The sequence below is a fragment of the Choloepus didactylus genome, chromosome X (genome assembly GCF_015220235.1).
Source record: "Choloepus didactylus isolate mChoDid1 chromosome X, mChoDid1.pri, whole genome shotgun sequence".
NCBI lineage: Eukaryota > Metazoa > Chordata > Mammalia > Pilosa > Megalonychidae > Choloepus > Choloepus didactylus.
Window position 1 is genome coordinate 165,266,871 of NC_051334.1, and position 21,639 is coordinate 165,288,509.

At 39.5% G+C, this 21,639-nt stretch overlaps 1 protein-coding gene across 1 annotated transcript in view; it reads right to left on the reverse strand.

The window, feature by feature from the left end:
* Nucleotides 1-21,639, reverse strand: part of GPC4 (glypican 4) — a 155,485-nt gene that overhangs the window by 36,170 nt on the left and 97,676 nt on the right. Inside the window, exon 3 of the mRNA XM_037821118.1 lies at nucleotides 761-1,152. Within this exon, the coding sequence (XP_037677046.1) occupies nucleotides 761-1,152 (392 nt within the window). The remainder of the gene's footprint in view (nucleotides 1-760; nucleotides 1,153-21,639) is intronic.

The window sequence follows — 21,639 nt, forward strand, 5'->3', positions numbered from 1 at the left end:
ACCAGAAGGCAAGGGCACAGATTCTTGACCCCTAGAAGACCCCCTTCTTCCTTGCCCCACATCAAGGAGTGCCTTGAAGTGCCTCCTAAGCTATCTCCAAATAACCTAGTCTGAACAACACTGATCTGGTCCAATTCCCTATGTTTATTTCATCAACTCCTTGCCATATATTATAATTTCAATTTCTGTAATACATCCAGAGCAATGTGGTCCACAGTAATTTTCACAGAAAGCTCCATCTTCTAAAGAGTCCTAAGCACACCTTATAAGATATGTATGTGGGTTATTAAACACTTTTCTAGAATGCAACTAATGGGCTCCAATATAGTCACTCAAAACAACCAAATGTGGAGTCTGTGTGTGTATGTGTCTTTCTCTTGAGTGGAAGCAGAATAGAAGCCAAAGAGTATGGTGGTATTAAACCGATTTTAAAAGATTCAAGTTCCAAAGTGAACATACAACCCACTTATAGGAAAACCAAAAGAATAATAATGATATATAAAGCTGTTCATCATAGTATTGTTTACAATTCTAAAATGTATATATAAAGACAAAGTCGGGGAGAGAAGAAGCAAGGGAGAGAAAAGGGAAGGGGAAGTAGTAGGGGGAAAGAAGGGAAGGAAGGGAGAACAGAAAAGAATATTATTGAGCCAATAAATCCCAAAAATAAATCTTGGGATTTATTTTTCTACCTTTCCCAAACTTTCTGTTAAAATTAAACAAAACCAAACCCCAAACACGAAAAGCAAATAGCACTTACCACGGAGACTTTGCTCACTACATCTCTTGCAACTGCCAAGCCTTGAGCAAAAGTGCGGGCTGCTACGAATGCACGAGTGACCTGTAGCTTCAGTTTGCGAGGTACGTCGCCAAAGGGCTTCAGCTGCTCTGTGTATTTGCTCACACATTCCAGATAGTCGTCGGTAAAGTGGTACTGGGAGTTCACCAGGCGGAACATCCGCTCCAGAAGGCGAGCCCAGAAGTCATTTAGCATTTCTTCCAGGTTCACATTTCCCGCCACATAGTAGCGCTTCAACTCTACAAAGAGATCTTTAAATAGCTCAGAATTTTGCATGTATAAGCGGCCATATGTCTTCACAAACATATCATTCAGGGATTTCTCTGCATTTTCAAGTAGTTCTTTGAAGAATTCTAGAATCAAAAAACAAAAAAAGAAAGGGAAAAAAGGGTTTTCAATAATTAAATAACTGGATGCTTTTCGAGTAAATTTGAAAATGGAGAAAATCACATAGTTAACATGGAAAAAATGTTTGTATATAGGGTACATTTCCTTCGGGGAATTTGGCATCTCAGATCAGTTGTTAATGAAAGGAAACCTATATCACAAAGTCACTAACATATGTGATTTAAGTCTAAGAAAGGGAAAAGATTAAATTTTAAGGCAACAATTTCTCAGGAACCAGTATAAAAACTGCTTCCTCTCTACTTCCTTCTCTTTCAACATGAATAAGGAAGAACTGAATAAAAATGGGCACATGATTTTGAAAACAGGTTTCCCATAACTTTTAACTGCAAAAATCTATAGCAAAGATAACCATGCCCCCAATTGTAACCTGAGACCAAGCAGGTGTTTTAAAAGGTACTGTTTTACTCAGGCAAGAATTTTTATTGTTGTTTCTTTTCTCTTCTTTACTTATCTACAGGACATACAGGAAAACTTTCTGGAAAACACTTGAGGCCAAGAAACATAATGAAACACCCTAAGAAGCAAACACATATGTTTTTCTGAAAATAAGTTCTCCAATGTTCCCTGTAACATTAGCACAGTTGACATCATGGAACTCTTTTCTATGTCCCTTCTGAGAGTGAGCGCCAGAGAGCGATAGAGATAAATGAAATACATAATGGACTCAACCACAGATTTTCTATATTTATAAGACAACACGGAAAAATAACTGAAGATATATAGGAGAATACCTGGTTACTTAAAGTTTGGGGCTACCACAAAGCCACAAACTAAGTGGTAAAGATTATAATCACTTAAGTACAAATGTGCTTTCTCCTGAAGCTTTTCTCTGGAAGTGCAGCGAAGAGAGGTACTGACTGTATCTGTAACATAAATCACTGAAGAATCTCTTGCCTAGTATAAAAATAAACACCTCATGATATCAAGTTTTATGAGCAGGAAATGTAATAAATACCTACACCAGACATGAGGACCACATCAGTAAGAAACTGGCTTTAAGTGATCACGGAACAGAAGAGAAAATATGACACCTACTTCAAAGCTAGAACGGTGGCGAGCTTGTCAAAAAGTAACAGCGCTACAAAGACATTCTCCTCTCACATGGGGGTGGGCAAATCAGAGACTGACAATGAATGCCAGAGAGTCTCTCAAACCTCAACTGAATAAAAGAAAGCTTGTTGGAAGATGCGTGTGTGTGAATCTTCCTTACACACTAAGAGATTCCATATGCGTGCCTCCAGGGTCCCTAACTCATCAGCACATGGGTCCTTGAAGCTTGGGCTAAAGTCAGTATTCTTCCCTGGTTCCATCTTTTAAATCCTTTGTGTGCATGTGCATGGGCACACATAAATATACACTTTTCTATTACTATTATTTTTGCCTCTCTCCTTTTCCTTTTGTCTAGTCTGACTTCCTACCACTGCCTGCCTTTTAATTTCTGGGTTTTCTTCAGAGAAAGAAAGGAAAACTGGACTCCCTGTGAAGAGTAAACAAATGGGCAGGACAACTACTCAAGCCCGTTACATCTTTATCGCAATACAAGTACATGGCCTGGCACTTTTACCCAAGTTCTCTCCCTGGAATGGGCCAGCAAGTGCTACAGAAAGAGAGCTATAGGGAAGTACTGAAGAACTAAGAAGTATAACTCAAGTCAGTTCCCTGGGAAAGCCTTTTATCCTTTCCAAAATCCCCTTAAGTGTTTCTCAAAGTGTGGTTCCTAGGACCGGCCACATCCTATCACCTGGGCATTGATTAGAAATTCAAGTTCTTGGCCACCCTGGACCTACTAAATCAGATACTCTGGGGCTGGGGGCCTGGTCATCTGTAATTCTGCTGAACCACTGCTCCAGCAGATGAAAATTTTCCCATTTCACCTCTCATTAGCAATCACCACCAGCTCTGGGGCTGGCTTGAATGTAAAACATTCAGGGTAAGCATTCATGTTTTAATTGGGGGGGGGGGGTTATTTCCAATGAATTGTGTCTTTAAAACTTTCACTGCATTCCCAGGTGTGATTTTTTTTAATGCTATGTTGGGGACAGAAGTCTCTGTCAACTAGGTGTCAAGAAAAATGATGAAATGAATGCAGCACTTCTTTAGAATTCAAAGTTAGGGAATCAAAGGGTGAGAAGGGACCTTAAAAATCATCTGATCCATTTCCCCGTACCATGCTGGAACTGCTCACATCCTTGTCAAGTGGTGCTCACTCATCTGAGGAATCAGATACCATGGTTTGTGCTCTTTATTACATGCCTGGTGTACTGCATGCATAGCTCTCATATATTGGAAAAATAGAGCCTGGTTGTTGAGGGCAATATGAACACCTATGTCAACCCAGCGCTATTAATAGTTCATAAACTAAAAAAGCAGATACCAATGGCAACCACGGGTTCTTCCCTATGTTGGGACTTTTATTATATTGCTCGTGAAACTGGCACACATCATTTAAGGCAGACAACTGGATGTTGAGAATTCTTTAATTGTGCTTTTGGGACTCAATTAATAAGTAATTCCCAAAGCTTGCTTGCATTTTTATTGCAGGGTTATCTACAGTTGTGTTATTTCCATGGGGTGGGGGGCAGAGTGGCATCTCTACCTCAGTTTTCATTGTAAAGTTCCATAAAATGTCAAAGTTTCATCTTTCAGGCTTCAAAGTGCTCCAGGTCAAAAAAAAGCCAAGACACTGAACATTTTATGGAGGAAGTAAAATATTCTTAAAGAGTTCATCATTCAGATCAAGAGCCTAGGGATTGGCATAGCCGTGTATATATAATATCATGTAGCTACCTCAGATTATAGGAAAAATGTTCTAGTTGATCAGGAGACTGACATGTCCCTCTGTCCAACACCAGTATGGGCCTTTCTTTGGTTTCCAAGACTCACATTCTGTCTAGAAAGGTTGTGTGTGTGCATGTTAGATTATACTTTAAGAGAATAGCTTGATGCTAACATCCATAGTATATCCTAATTCATTTAACATTTTAATCACTTAGAAAATCTATTTCTTTTCCGTCACATTTTTAAAGACTTTTTAACATGACCATATAAGTTGCAAATATAAAGATCACGTGGTTAATAAATGCTTGAGAAATTCTATAAAACAGATAAAACAAGTTAAAATCTGACAATTTAAGCTCTCCAAATGGCTACACAATTTGACATGTATGAACTGAACGGCTATCATGCGGTCAAATCAAAGCTCAGAGTTTTACCATACTTCTTAACCTTCCTGCCCAATCAGGTTGTAATGAAAATTTCTAGAAAGACAATTTCAGTCCAATTCACCTCTACTCTACCACCGCTCTCCACACTTGGTTTTATGAGTGTACCAGAAATTTTTAAAGAAGCTATAAAACCCTTAATCCTTCATATCATGTAGAGAGTTTTAAAATATTCATCTATTTCACCTATGGGAGTCCACAGAACAAAAAATCAAGGGACCCAGAAGACCCATACTTAATCTCAGACTTATTCTTACTGGCCTCAGTCTCCCCTATTAATTGACACAATCCTACGTAGGCTTTTTGCCTCAATGGAACCTAATTAGGATGGTGGACAAAATTTACTTTATAAAATCTATACCAATTAGGCACAGTATCAACCAAAGCATAATAATTTGCTAGTTGGAAGAGCGAGAGAGGGAGAGGGAGAAAAAAACCTTCACATCTGTTCCTGTGATCAAGTAAGCACCCTCTCATATGGTCTTGCATAATTCTTTCACAACCACACTCCCCCTTTTCTTCCCATGACATTTCCCAGGACGATGAGGAATGGAGCACAAATTATATACTCAAATCCCAGTCCCCCACCATCAAGAGTAACCTCCTTAGTCACTGCAATGCCCACCTCCATTTTTGTTAAACCATTATTCTCAAAACTCAATGTTGAGGTCCACAATGATCAGAAGCAAAGTTCACTGGAAGTTAGATCTCCCTTGCAGCCAACTGCTTGTATTCATGAAAAATGCTGGTCAGAGGGAGTGTTTTAAGTGAAGCTATTGGTGTTTGAGAGTCAGAAAAGAGGTGGTTTACAAGCACTTGAAATATGGTTTCTATGAGCAGGGTTTATTTCCCCTTCAATTTTCAGTTTGGAAGCTCAAACAGCTGCTACTCCTTGAGTCCATGAATGGCCACTACTTAACCCAGGGAGGGAAATAAACACCATGATATGTTAGGAATCTGAGGATGAAGCAGTGAGGTGCAGTGGGAAAAGCATGGGATATCTCATTTATGAGCTGGTGAGGCAAATGATCTAACCTCTCTGAGCCTCAGTTGCCTCATCTATAAAATGGGGCTACTATTATTCACCCATAGGGACAATGCCTGACATATAGTAGATGCTCCAGAAATATACACTATTAAGTAATAGGTGATACTTTCTCTCTTGGAATTTCTTTATAGCTACAGTTATTTAAAAAGATCTTTTAAGAGTGGTTTTTATCTGTCTTGGTGTACTGAAACATCAACCTAAGAGGAACATAAATGAAGCCAAAGATGTTAAAGGTTTGCTAAGACCCAGGGTCCTATAAAACTGGAAGCTCTTTATCCAAAGGGCAATACCTAATAGAGTTAACTGCCAAAGCTGTGAAATGTCCCAAACATCTATGAAGGTGGGGCGAAAAAGAGGGAATGGAGAAACGTCAACCCTAGGAAGAGAGTTGATATTATATTAAAAAAAGACTATTCTACACAACTCACATGTACCAAAAGGATTGGGCAAAGGAGAGGCTAAACCTGCTTACAATTGTGCCTAAGAGTCTCCCAGAGTGCCTCTCTGTTGCTCAGGTGTGGCCCTCTCTCTCTCTCTAAGCCACCTTGGCAGGTGAACTTCTGCCCTCCCCACTACATGGGACCTGACTCCCAGGGGTGTAAGTCTCCCTGGCGATGCAGGATATGACTCCCGGGGATGAATCTGGACCCGGCATCGTGGGATTGAGAACATCTTCTTGACCAAAAGGGGGATGCGAAATTAAACAAAACAAAGCTTCAGTGGCTGAGAGATTTCAAATGGAGTCAAGAGGTCACTCTGGTGGACATTCTTACACACCATATAGATAACACTTGTTAGGTTTCAATGCATTGGAATAGCTAGAAGTAAATACCTGAGACTACCAAACTCCAACCCAGTAGCCTTGATTCTTGAAGACGATTGTATAACAATGTAGATTACAAGGGGTGGCAGTGTGATTGTGAAAACCGTGTGGATCGCACTCCCTTTATCCAGTGTATGGATGGATGAATAGAAGAATGGGAACAAAGACCAAATGAAAAATAGCGTGGGATGGGGGGGGTGATTTGGGTGTTTTTACTTTTATTTCTTATTCTTATTCTTTATGGTATAAGGAAAATGTTCAAAAATAGATTGGGGTGATGAATGCACAACTATATGATGGTACTGTGAACAGTTGATTGCACACCATGGATGACTGTATGGTATGCAAATACATCTCAATAAAATGGAAAAAAAAAACAATCAAGAAGTGGTGAGCTCTAGCAAAAAAAAAAAAAAAAAAAAAAAAAGGATTGGGCAAAGAATCAGGGAGAGGGAAATCAGGAATAAGCAGGTCAATCACCCCCAACCCATGTATTTCTTTCCCATACTACCTCTTCTGCCAGAGGTGAGCTCAGTACAATGGTGGAGCCAGGGGATAAGTACTTCCCAGCTCTAAAATTTGATTGCCCTTAATATAAGTAGTCCTGATTTAACACGGGAAAAACTAGAGTGAAAAGGCAAAACTTTTCCATGTAAAAGTTTTTTATGTAAATATCCTGCCTTTAAACAGAAAAAAAGAACATCATGTACTTCCGGAACTTCTATCCCCAGCCACTTTTCTTGCATTAAATAAACATTCAAAATTCTTGAGACAGGTCAAGGGGCCTCCAGTTCGGCTATTAAATGCCATTAGTTACTCCTTTATAAACAATGACTGGCTATTGATGAATGAGCTAGAATGCTTTCTAGAATTAACCCATGACCTGAAGAGACGAGCAACCCTTTCTATTCAATCCATTTGCTTGATGCTATAAATTATCACTTTGTATTTATATTATTAGGAAGTTGCCTTTTATACATAATGATTAATTTCCTCTTTAACAGTTCTGTAAATGTTGTGTTTCACAGCCCTGGTGTGGCGTGCAAGCATTAAGTTACCACATCAACAAAATTCATGAGAAAAGAAGCCTCCTTGTAAATACTACAAATCATACTTTTCAAACTGTGGAATAACCATCCGTTTTCCACTTGAGATCAAGAATTTAGTGAAGAGCAGCTAATGTAAGCATGTACGAATGTAAGAAAACATGGAGTAAAAGCCAGCATTTTACTGACAAATCTGAAATGTTGGCTTATGACTATCTCCTCTTCTGTCTTGATTTTTTGGTAAAGTATGTGTAAGTTTTTAACAGGTATTTCTTTCAGAGTAAATCTTGGTCCTCAAGATTCTTTGCTAGTGTTCTTTAAGGCAATCTTGTGGGGGCACACTTATTAGTCTTTTGATTAGGGTGGAACCTCTTGATTGAGTGTTTCCATGGAGATGTGACCCACTCAACTGTGGGTGAGAACTCTGAATTATTTCCATGAAGGTGTGTGGACCCCGCCGTTCAGGGTGGGTCTTGATTTGTTCACTGGAGTACTTAAGAGAGCTCAAGAGCCAGACGCCGACTCTTAGAGATGCTTGGAGATGCAGAAAGAAGGATGTTTGGAGATGCTAAGCTAAGAGATGAAGCCCAGAGTTTGCCCCGGAGAGGCTAAGAGAGGACCCCCAGATGCTTAGAGAGAAATGCCCCAGGAGAAATAAGCAAGGATGCACAGGAGCTGAGAGAGAGAAGCTGAGACAGGGGACCAGAGACATTTTGGAGAAAGCCATTTTGAAACACATCCCGGGAGCAAGAGACCAGCAGATGCCAGCCATGTGCCTTCCCAGCTGACAGAGGTGTTCTGGACACCATCGGCCTTTCTTCAGTGTAGGTATCCTCTTGTTGATGCCTTAGTTTGGAGTTTTTATAGCCTTAGAACTGTAAATCTGTAATCTAATAAATCCCCTTTATTTAAAAAAAGTCTTTGTCAGGACATGGTATACTAAAATATTAGTACACTAATATTGGTGAATATTCACTAATATTCATCAACTAAATAGTAAATCAATGGACTGCTTCTAGGTTGAACAGGCCAACTGCCAGCCGCAACCCTTATTAGGGGCTGTTAGCGTATCAAAAAGGTGCTAGGGGGTGCTGCCAAAGTAGAAAAAGCCCTTTCTTCCCAAGGCTAATTTTATTAGTTTATGCATTTTGAATGCTAAAGCTCCAATGTTTATCACTCTTCCCTCTTCCTGCCCCCTTTCACTAACATGGCCAGAGACCAGGGACCCAGGCTCAGTATGCAAAGTCCATTTCTCTAGGCTCGATTCCATCTCAACTAATGGCTCTCCCAGAACCAGCTAGCTAATTTGCTTTCCTACACATATTTCTTCGCATTCAGAAGTGCCTAAAGATTAAGGACACATATACTAAAAGCTAGCAGACTGGAGTCACCATTACAAGTGTTCCATATACTAACCTCCATGCGGATCCATCAGAAAGGTATCATACAGAAACAAGGTAAGCCCTCGATTACCCCAACTTACTGCTTTCAGAGTTTCCAGGGTGTGGTAAAGGAGGGGGAACCCAGGAGGCATCCAAAGGATATCCTGAGTTAAGGAGAAGTCAGGGAGACCAAGGCAGTGAAAGCTCCTAGGACAAAGTACGAGAGAGGAGAGAGCAGCACCGAGAGAGAACTCTAGGACTCTGCAGAAGATCCCACTTTAGGATACAGCTGAGTACTGATTAGCACATGCATCTAAGGAAATCAATAACAGAAAGATTATCTGGAAAATCCCCCAAATATTTCAAAACCAAATAACACACTTCAAAATATCCTAGGGGTCAAAGGAGAACTCAAAAAAAAGAAATTAGAAAGTATTTTGAACTGAAAGTGAAACACAACACCTCAAAATTTGTAGGATGCTGCTAAAGCAGTACTTAGGGAGAAATTTATACAACTAAATGCCTATATTAGAAAAGAAGGTCTCAAATCAGTGACCTCAGCTTCCACCCAATCAAGCTACAAAAAAGGAGTAGGGAGTACCATATGACCTCTTATACAGACCCCGTAAGAGAGTCTATCTGTCGATGATATAATGTCCAAGATGAGGACACAGAACGCACAATCAAGGTGATTCTAATGTATGTGTAATGTAGGGGCACAAAAAAAGGTGCAGTAAATGCAATGGGGATTGTTGGGTGTTGGGCATCAACGGTGATGTCTCAATTTTATTCCCCCAATTTTTTCAATGACATTTTATAATCAGAAACGTAATATTCCTTCATGCTTTCAAAAACAAATTTATTTCCCTTCATTCTTTTCATTCAAATTAACCACTGGAGCATTCTGTGTATTTGTTTACCTCTTCCAAATTGTCTGCAATGAGCATTGCAATAATTAACAATAATTAGGAAAAAAACAAACATCGTTTTTAAAACACTACCAAATTCCTACAACACCAGTCCCTACATTTTTAATAAGCAAAAATACAATATCTTTTCTAAAAAGTATTTCTCATTGAAGCAATTTGAAAAATATGGAATGGTCTGAAGAAAATATAAATTATCCTAACTTAACCACTGAAAGATAGCAGTAACAATTTACCCAATTTCCTTCCTTTTTCCTGTGAAAATACATATTGTCACATGGTGGACATCTTTCTGTATTTACACCATTCTTGAGTAACATTTCGTGGTTAGCATCTCCTATGCCATTAAAAATTCTTTAGAAACATTATTTTTAATGGCTGCATAATATGAATCCATATGGACAGATCATAATGTAATCATTATCCTATTATGGGGCATTTAGGCTTATTTCAAATTTTGCACCTCTATAAATAATGCTGTGATGAACATCCTTGTACATACTTCTTTATGTAGATCTTTCTTTCCTTGGAATATGTATCTAGAAGTGGAATTACTGAATGCAAGGGTATGAACATTTTCAACTTTTAACACATATTGCCAAATTGACCTTCAGAAAAGGTGTGCCCATGTACCACTCTCACTGTTTGGGTCATCCTATTATGAGTTTCAATTGGTCTGCTGCTTCTTTCTAGAGAGAGGGTGATGGCGGTAAGCTAGAAAAATGAACAAGAAAGGGTTGAACCCCAAGACTGGCTCGGGAATTTTCCCAGTCAAACAGTTGGAGTCAGGGCTACCTCAATTAAACCGCTTTTCTTTGCACAGACAGATAGACACAGGAAGAAGGGTGGATAGAGGTGAACAACAACATTCCAAGCTCAAAGTTCAACGAACCCACAAAGTAGATAAAGGCAGTTCAGTTGAAGCACTCCCATTTATTTACTTGCCTCCAAACAGATCAACTGCTTCTTACTGATGTCGTGCCTTCTTAAAAAGTCAAAGCTAATATCAGAGGCCCAAGGGGAAAGTGCTCTGGGCTCCTTGGAAGATGCGCAAGCACTTTTCAGTCCAGCATTTTCAATCCGAGGCGATAGCCAATGCAAGAGCCACAACTGGTCACATTTCAGATAACAACTCAAAAGGCAGAAAACTTTCGTCAATAGAGAGATGTGTGTGTGCGTTTTGTCTGAGCTCTTGATTTGATTATAGTAAGCTAGCAGTGGCTCATTCTCCTCAAGTTGCACAGAGAGATTATAAAAGAATTAGCAAAAATACCTGGTATCTTAGTCCCTTGCACAAAGAAGGGGGGAAAAAACGTATTGCAAAGGAAAGAGTAGCAGTGCTTTCCAAATAAATCAAAGACAGCATAATCTGGAAAGAACACAGAATTTATAGGAAGCCCAGAAGGCCTCACGTCTTTCTCCAGAGAGGCTGAAATGTTGCTAGCTGTACTGTAGCAGAGACTTAAAAAAAAATGGAAATGTTAATGTTTACTGAATTAAATATGAGGCTAGGTTTTAAAAACCATTCTCTAAATGGTTAAAAAACCATATTCTGTTATATGCATGTTATACATTTCTATGACACCTTTACTTTGAGGGGGTTTGAGAATTTTTTTTTAACCTGAAAACCTCCCATGAGGCCTTCAGCAAATTAAGTATGGCTGTGCAAAGGACAAAAATAAATCTATGTAGCTAAAAAACAGTTACTGTCAGGGGTTAGAAAATTCCAGAAACTACAGCATAGCTTATGACCATGAAGCTTAGTTGGACATATCTGTCTTTTAAGGTAAGTGGCCACCTTGCTGCCACTGAGATCATTACTTTCAAGAGCATATGAATTCTAATGCCTTCAACTCTACACTGGTTTTCCGAAAGGCCGGTGTGAACTGTGGACATTTTCCAACTTCCAGGCTGAAGTAAGTCTGAATTATTAGAATGCTTCATGCCCTGCCTGTGTGAAATGATAGGAAATGAGGAGGCTTGAGGGCAGTGTGGCCATTCTGATTTACACTTGGTCCATGAACAAGGCGGGACAATTAATTCTTTTATGTGCATTTTAAGCTAATTCAGAAAATTTCTACTGTTGTTCCAGTTAACAAGCTGCAAGCTCGTGGGAGGGTTTTCAAAGACCTGGTGAAAGTAGCTGCAAGTTAGGAAATGATAGGGGGGAAATAGAGGGTACCATACAGGTGGCTAATTACATCTTGTAAGACCTTTCACTAAAGCAGCTGATCTAGTCACATGTTTAGAAGATTCACAGGATTTTTAGAATCAAATGGTTTTTTACAGAGTATCTAGTTCAATTTTACGGATGGGAAAACTGAGACCCTGTTAATTTAATTGCCCCAGTTCACAGTGGATTAACTACAAAGCCAGGCTGACAATTCAATGTGGCTGCCTCCCTCTCAAGTTGCTAAATTTGGACTTAATATGACAAATTAGAGGAGTTTTCCAAGGGACTAGCATGAGACAATCTTCCTATTTCCTCAAGATTTCTTTTAACATGCAAAATATCTAGCCAACACCTGGCAACGTGGAATATGACTCCCGGGGAGGAATCTAGACCCGGCATCATGGGATGGAGAACATCTTCTTGACCAAAAGGGGGAAATGAAAGGAAATGAAATAAGCTTCAGTGGCAGAGAGATTCCAAAAGGAGCCGAGAGGTCACTCTGGTGGGCACTCTTACTCACAATATAAACAACCCTTTTTAGGTTCTAGTGAATTGGGGTAGCTGGCGGTAGATACCTGAAACTATCAAACTATAACCCAGAACCCATGAATCTTGAAGAAGATTGTATAAAAATGTAGCTTATGAGGGGTGACAATGGGATTGGGAAAGCCATAAGGACCACGCTCCCCTTTGTCTAGTTTATGGATGGATGAGAAGAAAAATGGGGGAAGGAAACAAATGAACAAACAGACAAAGACACTCAGTGTTCTTTTTTTTTTTTTTTTTTTTTTTAAATCATCATTTTATTGAGATATATTCACATACCACGCAGTCATACAAAACAAATTGTACTTTCGATTGTTTACATTACCATTACATAGTTGTACATTCATCACCTAAATCAATCCCTGACACCTTCATTAGCACACACACAAAAATAACAAGAATAATAATTAGAGTGAAAAAGAGCAATTGAAGTAAAAAAGAACACTGGGTACCTTTGTCTGTCTGTTTCCCTCCCCTACTTTTCTACACATCCATCCATAAACTAGACAAAGTGGTGTTTGGTCCTTATGGCTTTCCCAATCCCATTGTCACCCCTCATAAGCTACATTTTTATACAACTGTCTTCGAGATTCATGGGTTCTGGGTTGTAGTTTGATAGTTTCAGGTATCCACCACCAGCTACCCCAATTCTTTAGAACCTAAAAAGGGTTGTCTAAAGTGTGCATAAGAGTGCCCACCAGAGTGACCTCTCGGCTCCTTTTGGAATCTCTCTGCCACTGAAGCTTATTTCATTTCCTTTCACATCCCCCTTTTGGTCAAGAAGATGTTCTCCGTCCCACGGTGCCAGGTCTACATTCCTCCCTGGGAGTCATATTCCACGTTGCCAGGGAGATTCACTTCCCTGGGTGTCTGATCCCACGTAGGGGGGAGGGCAGTGATTTCACCTTTCAAGTTGGCATGTCCAGAGAGAGAGGGCCACATCTGAGCAACAAAGAGGCATTCAGGAGGAGACTCTTAGGCACAAATACAGGGAGGCTTAGCCTCTCCTTTGCAGCAACCGTCTTCCCAAGGGTAAAACTTATGGTAGAGGGCTCAACCCATCAAACCACCAGTCCCCTATGTCTGTGGTCATGTTAGCAACCATGGAGGTGGGGTAGGCGAATACCCCTGCATTCTCCACAGGCTCCTCAAGGGGGCACTACATCTTTTTTTTTTTTTCCCCTTGTTTGTCTTTTTTCTTTTTTTTTTTTTTTTTTTAACTTTCCCTTCTTTTTTCAAATCACCTGTATGAAAAAAAAAAGTTAAAAAGAAAGCAAACATACAATAAAAGAGCATTTCAAAGAGACCATAGCAAGGGAGTAAGAAAAAGACAACTAACCTAAGATAACTGCTTAACTTCCAACATGTTCCTACTTTACCCCAAGAAAGTTACATAATATAGCAACATTTCAGTGAACTTGTTCCTACTACAACCATCAGAAATTAACAGACCATAGTCATTTCTGGGCATCCCCAGAACGTTAAATAGCTTATCTGTTCTTCCTGGATTATTGTTCCCCCTTCCTTAATTGCTCTCTACTGCTAGTTCCCCTACATTCTACATTATAAACCATTTGTTTTACATTTTTCAAAGTTCACATTAGTGGTAGCATATAATATTTCTCTTTTTGTGCCTGGCTTATTTCGCTCAGCATTATGTCTTCAAGGTTCATCCATGTTGTCATATGTTTCACCAGATCGTTCCTTCTTACTGCCGCGTAGTATTCCATCGTGTGTATATACCACATTTTATTTATCCACTCATCTGTTGAAGGACATTTGGGTTGTTTCCATCTCTTGGCAATTGTGAATAATGCTGCTATGAACATTGGCGTGCAGATATCTGTTCGTGTCACTGCTTTCCGATCTTCCGGGTATATACCGAGGAGTGCAATCGCTGGATCGAATGGTAGCTCTATATCTAGTTTTCTAAGGAACTGCCAGACTGACTTCCAGAGTGGCTGAACCATTATACAGTCCCACCAACAATGAATAAGAGTTCCAATTTCTCCACATCCCCTCCAGCATTTGTAGTTTCCTGTTTGTTTAATGGCAGCCATTCTAACCGGTGTTAGATGGTATCTCATTGTGGTCTTAATTTGCATCTCTCTAATAGCTAGTGAAGCTGAACAGTTTTTCATGTGTTTCTTGGTCATTTGTATTTCCTCTTCAGAGAACTGTCTTTTCATATCTTTTGCCCATTTTATAATTGGGCTGTCTGTACTATTGTCATTGAGTTGTAGGATTTCTTTGTATATGCAAGATATCAGTCTTTTGTCAGATACATGGTTTCCAAAAATTTTTTCCCATTGAGTTGGCTGCCTCTTTACCTTTTTGAGAAATTCCTTTGAGGTGCAGAAACTTCTAAGCTTGAGGAGTTCCCATTTATCTATTTTCTCTTTTGTTGCTTGTGCTTTGGGTGTAAAGTCTAGGAAGTGGCCTCCTAATACAAGGTCTTGAAGATGTTTTCCTACATTATCTTCTAGGAGTTTTATGGTACTTTCTTTTATATTGAGATCTTTGGTCCATTTTGAGTTAATTTTTGTGTAGGGGGTGAGGTAGGGGTCCTCTTTCATTCTTTTGGATATGGATATCCAACTCTCCCAGCCCCATTTGTTGAAAAGACCATTATGGCTCAGTTCGGTGACTTTGGGGGCCTTATCAAAGATCAGTCGGCCATAGATCTGAGGGTCTATCTCTGAATTCTCAATTCGATTCCATTGATCTATATGTCTATCTTTGTGCCAGTACCATGCTGTCTTGGCAACTGTGGCTTTATAATAAGCTTCAAAGTCAGGGAGTGTAAGTCCTCCCACTTCGTTTTCTTTTTTAGAGTGTCTTTAGCAATTCGAGGCATCTTCCCTTTCCAAATAAATTTGATAACTAGCTTTTCCAAGTCTGCAAAGTAGGTTGTTGGAATTTTGATTGGGATTGCATTGAATCTGTAGATGAGTTTGGGTAGAATTGACATCTTAATGACATTTAGCCTTCCTATCCATGAACATGGAATATTTTTCCATCTTTTAAGGTCCCCTTCTATTTCTTTTAGTAGAGTTATGTAGTTTTCTTTGTATAGGTCTTTTACATCTTTGGTTAAGTTGATTCCTAGGTACTTGATTTTTTTAGTTGCTATTGAAAATGGTATCTTTTTCTTGAGTGTCTCTTCAGTTTGTTCATTTCTAGCATATAGAAACATTACTGACTTATGTGCATTAATCTTGTATCCCGCTACTTTGCTAAATTTGTTTATTAGCTCTAGTAGGTGTATCGTTGATTTCTCAGGGTTTTCTAGATATAAGATCATATCATCTGCAAACAATGACAGTTTTACTTCTTCTTTTCCAATTTGGATGCCTTTTATTTCTTTGTCTTGCCGTATTGCCCTGGCTAGCACTTCCAGCACAATGTTGAATAACAGTGGTGACAGCGGGCATCCTTGTCTTGTTCCTGATCTTAGAGGGAAGGCTTTCAGTCTCTCACCATTGAGTACTATGCTGGCTGTGGGTTTTTCATATATGCTCTTTATCATGTTGAGGAAGTTTCCTTCAATTCCTACCTTTTGAAGTGTTTTTATCAAAAAGGGATGTTGGATTTTGTCAAATGCTTTTTCAGCATCTATTGAGATGATCAATTGATTTTTCCCTTTCGAGTTTTTAATGTGTTGTAATACATTGATTGTTTTTCTGATGTTGAACCATCATTGCATGCCTGGAATGAACCCCACTTGGTCATGGTGTATGATTTTTTTAATGTGTCTTTGGATTCGATTTGCAAGTATTTTGTTGAGGATTTTTGCATCTATATTCATTAGGGAGATTGGCCGGTAGTTTTCCTTTTTTGTAGCATCTTTGCCTGGTTTTGGTATTAGATTGATGTTAGCTTCATAAAATGAGTTAGGTAGTGTTCCATTTTTTTCAATGTTTTGAAAGAGTTTGAGTAAGATTGGTGTCAGTTCTTTCTGGAAAGTTTGGTAGAATTCCCCTGTGAAGCCATCTGGCCCTGGGCATTTATTTGTGGGAAGATTTTTGATGACTGATTGGATCTCTTTGCTTGTGATGGGTTGGTTGAGGTCTTCTATTTCTTCTCTGGTCAGTCTAGGTTGTTCATATGTTTCCAGGAAATTGTCCATTTCTTCTACATTATCCAGTTTGTTGCCATACAGTTGTTCATAATATCCTCTTATAATTTTTTTAATTTCTTCAGGATCTGCAGTTATGTCACCTTTTTCATTCATTATTTTGTTTATATGGGTCTTCTCTCTTTTTGATTTTGTCAGTCTAGCTAGGGGCTTGTCAATCTTGTTGATCTTCTCAAAGAACCAACTTTTGGTGATATTTATCCTTTCTATTGTTTTTTTGTTCTCTATGTCATTTATTTCTGCTTTAATCCTTGTTATTTCTTTTCTTCTACTTGGTTTAGGATTGGTTTGCTGTTCATTTTCTAGCTTCTTCAGTTGATCCATTAGTTCTTTGATTTTGGCTCTTTCTTCCTTTTTAATATATGCGTTTAGTGCTATAAATTTCCCCCTTAGCACTGCTTTTGCTGCATCCCATAGGTTTTGGTATGTTGTGTTCTCATTTTCATTCGTCTCTATATATTTAGCAATTTCTCTTGCTATTTCTTCTTTAACCCACTGATTGTTTAGGAGTGTGTTGTTTAACCTCCAGGTATTTGTGAATTTTCTAAGTCTCTGATGGTTATTGACTTCTAATTGTATTCCATTGTGGTCAGAGAATGTGCTTTGAATGATTTCAATCTTTTTAAATTTATTGAGGCTTGTTTTATGTCCCAGCATATGATCTATTCTGGAGAAAGTTCCGTGAGCACTAGAAAAGTATGTGTATCCTGGTGATTTGGGATGTAATGTCCTGTAGATGTCTGTTAAATCTAATTCATTTATCAGATTGTTTAGGTTTTCAATTTCCTTATTGGTCTTCTGTCTGGTTGATCTATCTATAGGAGAGAGTGATGTGTTGAAGTCTCCCACAATTATTGTGGAAACATCAATTGCTTCCTTTAGTTTTGCCAATGTTTCTCTCATGTATTTTGTGGCACCTTGATTGGGTGCATAGACATTTACGATTGTTATTTCTTCTTGCTGAATTGCCCCTTTTATTAGTATGTAGTGGCCTTCTTTGTCTCTCAAAACATCCCTGCATTTGAAGTCTATTTTATCTGAGATTAATATTGCTACACCTGCTTTCTTTTGGCTGTAGCTTGCATGAAATATTTTTTTCCATCCTTTCACTTTCAATTTCTTTGTGTCCCTGTGTCTAAGATGAGTCTCTTGTATGCAACATATTGATGGTTCATTTTTTTTGATCCATTCTGCGAATCTATATCTTTTAATTGGGGAGTTTAATCCATTTACATTCAACGTTAAAACCGTGAAGGCATTTCTTGAATCGGCCATCTTATCCTTTGGATTATGTTTGCCATATTTTTCCCTCTCTCTATTAATATCCTTTATTGTACCCATACCGAATCTCTTTAGTACTGAACCTTTCTCCAAGTCTCTCTGTCCTGTCTTTGTTTCTCTGTCTGTAGGGCTCCCTTTAGTATCTCCAGTAGGGCAGGTCTCTTGTTAGCAAATTCTCTCAGCATTTCTTTGTCTGTGAAAAATTTAAGCTCTCCCTCAAATTTGAAGGAGAGCTTTGCTGGATAAAGTATTCTTGGCTGGAAATTCCTCTCTCTCAGAATTTTAAATATATCGTGCCATTGCCTTCTCGCCTCCATGGTGGCTGCTGAGTAGTCACTACTTAGTCTTATGCTGTTTCCTTTGTATGTGGTGAATTGCTTTTCTCTTGCTGCTTTCAGAACTTGCTCCTTCTCTTCTATGTTTGACAGTGTGATCAGTATATGTCTCGGAGTGGGTTTTTTTGGATTTATTCTATTTGGAGTTCGCTGAGCATTTATGATTTGTGTATTTATGTTGTTTAGAAGATTTGGGAAGTTTTCCCCAACAATTTCTTTGAATACTCTTCCTAGACCTTTACCCTTTTCTTCCCCTTCTGGGACACCAATGAGTCTTATATTCGGACGCTTCATATTATCTATCATATCCCTGAGGTCCATTTCGAGTTTTTTCAATTTTTTTCCCCATTCTTTCTTTTATGCTTTCATTTTCCATTCTGTCATCTTCCAGGTCACTGATTCGTTGTTCAACTTCCTCTAGTCTTGTACTATGAGTGTCCAGAATCTTTTTAATTTGGTCAACAGTTTCTTTAATTTCCATAAGATCATCCATTTTTTTATTTAGTCTTGCAATGTCTTCTTTATGCTCTTCTAGGGTCTTCTTGATTTCCTTCATATCCCGTACTAGGGTCTCATTGTTCATCTTTAGTTCTTTGAGTAGCTGCTCTAGGTGTGTCTCTTCTGGTCTTTTGATTTGGGTGCTTGGGCTTGGGTTATCCATATCGTCTGGTTTTTTCATATGCTTTATAATTTTCTGTTGTTTTTGGCCTCGTGGCATTTGCTGTCCTTGATAGGGTTCTTTTAGGGTTTGTAGACCAGTTGAAGTCCTTATCTCTAATTTATCAGATCTACAGCTTCGTGGAGTACACTTTCTCTAACTAACCAGCAGGTGGCGTCCACGAGCCACCTGTTCTCCACAAGCCAGATCTCCCCTGCTTAGCCTTTTTGGTGAGTGGGGGAGTGAGTCTTGTGGGGCCCAATTGGGGTCCCAAGCTTGCGTGTGTAGTTGGTGTTGCCTGCCCTGTATGTGGGGCGTGTTTCTGGGCAGTCGGGGAGGGGGGGGTGGCCCTAACAATCAAATCTCCCTGATGATCCTAGAGTTTTAAAGCTACTGCAATAGTCTAATCCTTCAGTTCAGTCCTGCCACAGTTTGTCTCTGCCACTGACCCACAAGTCTTTGGTATTGGCGTATGGCTCCTGAGACTTGCAAGTGGGCCCCTCTTCCAGGCTGTGCACCCCGGGTCCTCTGTTGAGGGATGACTGTGCTATGTCACAGGTGAGTGCCGTCCCCCCAGGGCAGTTCTGGGCTGCTGGGCTGTGTTGGGAGGCTCCCAGTCTGCTCAAATGATGGCTGAATGGGGCTCTGTTAATTCACACTGCTCCCCCTTCCCAGCTCTGGGACATTCAGCTGAGGTTGCAGGGAAGGCTAATGTCCACACCCAGTTTTGTGGTGTGTGCCTGTTATTTGAAGCACTTCCGTCACACTGGGTTGTCTGGGGCAGCTCTGGGCTATGGGGCTGGCGATGGGCAGGAGTGTTTCCTGTCCACCAGGATGGTGGCTGTGAGCGGACACCCCCCTTTTCTTGGGAAGTTGTGTTGTTTAGTGAATTTTCTCAGCCACTGGATTATTGCCTTTTGTCTCAGAGCTCTCTTATTTCTGCTCTTGACTTGACGTGCCCAAATTTCAATTCTTTGAAGCTTTCTGTATTGAGCTTCTTAGAGTAATTGTTTTAGAAAAAGCAAAAAGGATTTAAAAAAAAAAAAAAAAAAAAAAAAAAAACGGCCCTCCTCAGAGATCTAATGGGTTATTGAAATGCTAATAGACAAAGCAACCAGGGCCATTAAGGAAAGGTGCCCTGGGCAGAGAGATCAGCCTTGCTTCGGGATTTGCATATGCGCCTCAAGGCCTGATCTCCGCCCTTCCCCTTTCTGTGTTCACCAGAACTCCAAAAATCCTCTGCTTTTACTTTGGAGCTTCTCGTGTTGTTTTCCTTCTATGCCCGTCTCCTCTCTGCTGGGCTGGCTGCTCTCAGAGTCTCTGGTGTCTGGCCTCAGTCTATCTATGGTTGGAGTTTGAATCAGTAGAATGAGTTTCCGATGAGAGCAGCCACTGCAATTCTCCCTTCTCCTTCCTGGAGCTGACAGCCCCTCCTCCCCCGGGACTGAGCCTGGCAGGGAGGGGCGCGGGTCCCCTGGCCGCAAAAACTTACAGATTTCGGTGATCTCAGCAGTTCCACGTTTTCATGAGTGTTGTATGAAGTATGCCCAAAGACAGATTGCTCTGTGGTGTCCAGTCCACGCAGTTCCTGGCTTTTTACCTACTTTCCTGGAGGAGTAACTAAAACATACAGCTCACCAGTCTGCCATCTCAGTGTTCTTTTTTACTTTACTTGCTCTTTTTCACTTTAATTATTATTCTTGTTATTTTTGTGTGTGTGGTAATGAAAGTGTCAGGGATTGATTTTGGTGATGAATGTACAACTATGTAATGGTACTGTGAACAATCGAATGTACGATTTGTTTTGTATGATTGCGTGGTATGTGAATATATCTCAATAAAATGAATATTAAAAAAATATCTAGCAAACAGTTTGATTTAGGTAGTTATTTAGCAATGTCTCTATAGCTGTTAAATCACTTTCACTATGTAGCTCAGCAATATATTTAACATGGCAGCAATAATCTTTTGAACCTATCGTCTATGGTTCTTTTAATAACAACTAGACCCACAAAATGCCAGCCGTTTTGGGTGGTGCTTTCTATATTGCAGTCGCCAAACACAGATTATGTGCCACTTTTACTTTGCCAGACAATTCTTTCCAACCCACCCTCCATCCTCAATACAAGAACTGAGTGCCTGATTAGCATATTTATGAGACAACAGATCCAGCTATGTTAATTAGCAGTTCTACTTCAAAAAAAAAAAAAAAATCTCAGAACTGGTCAACAGGGGGAGCAGCTGGCTCTGTCACAGTCATGCTTGGCTCTCTTGATGTCACCAGCCTAGGATGGTGGATTTCTGGTATTGAATATCATTGGTTATTAAAGAGTAGATAAAGAAGATCGCAGCGTGGAAAAGTAAAGAGATGAGACCTTAAACTCAGTGGTTCAGTGGTATACGTTTACAAGATGGGAAATTTACACATTTTAAAATTCAGAAACAGGGAGTTGCCAAAGAAAGCCTTCGCCTGTAAATATACACATACTATGCATACTAGGTTTATACCTTAAAGACTGGTTTGTTGACTTACGGTCTCTTTAAATGTGCAAATGAGAAAATTAAATGAATTAATGTTTAATTGGTAGGGAGTTTCTGTTAGGGGTGATGGAAAAATTTGGATGATGGGGATGGAGGCACACCTTTGCATATGTAATTAACACCAATGAATTGTATGTTAGCTCCCCCCACACACATACATCCCAAATTCCATAAAACTGGATAATACAAGTGATCCCAAATGTAAGCAGGGGGCTAATGTTAACAGTATAATTACAATAATATTTGTTTCATGAATTGTAACAAAGATACCACACTAATGCCAAATGTTAATAAAGAAAGCCACGTATAAGAGG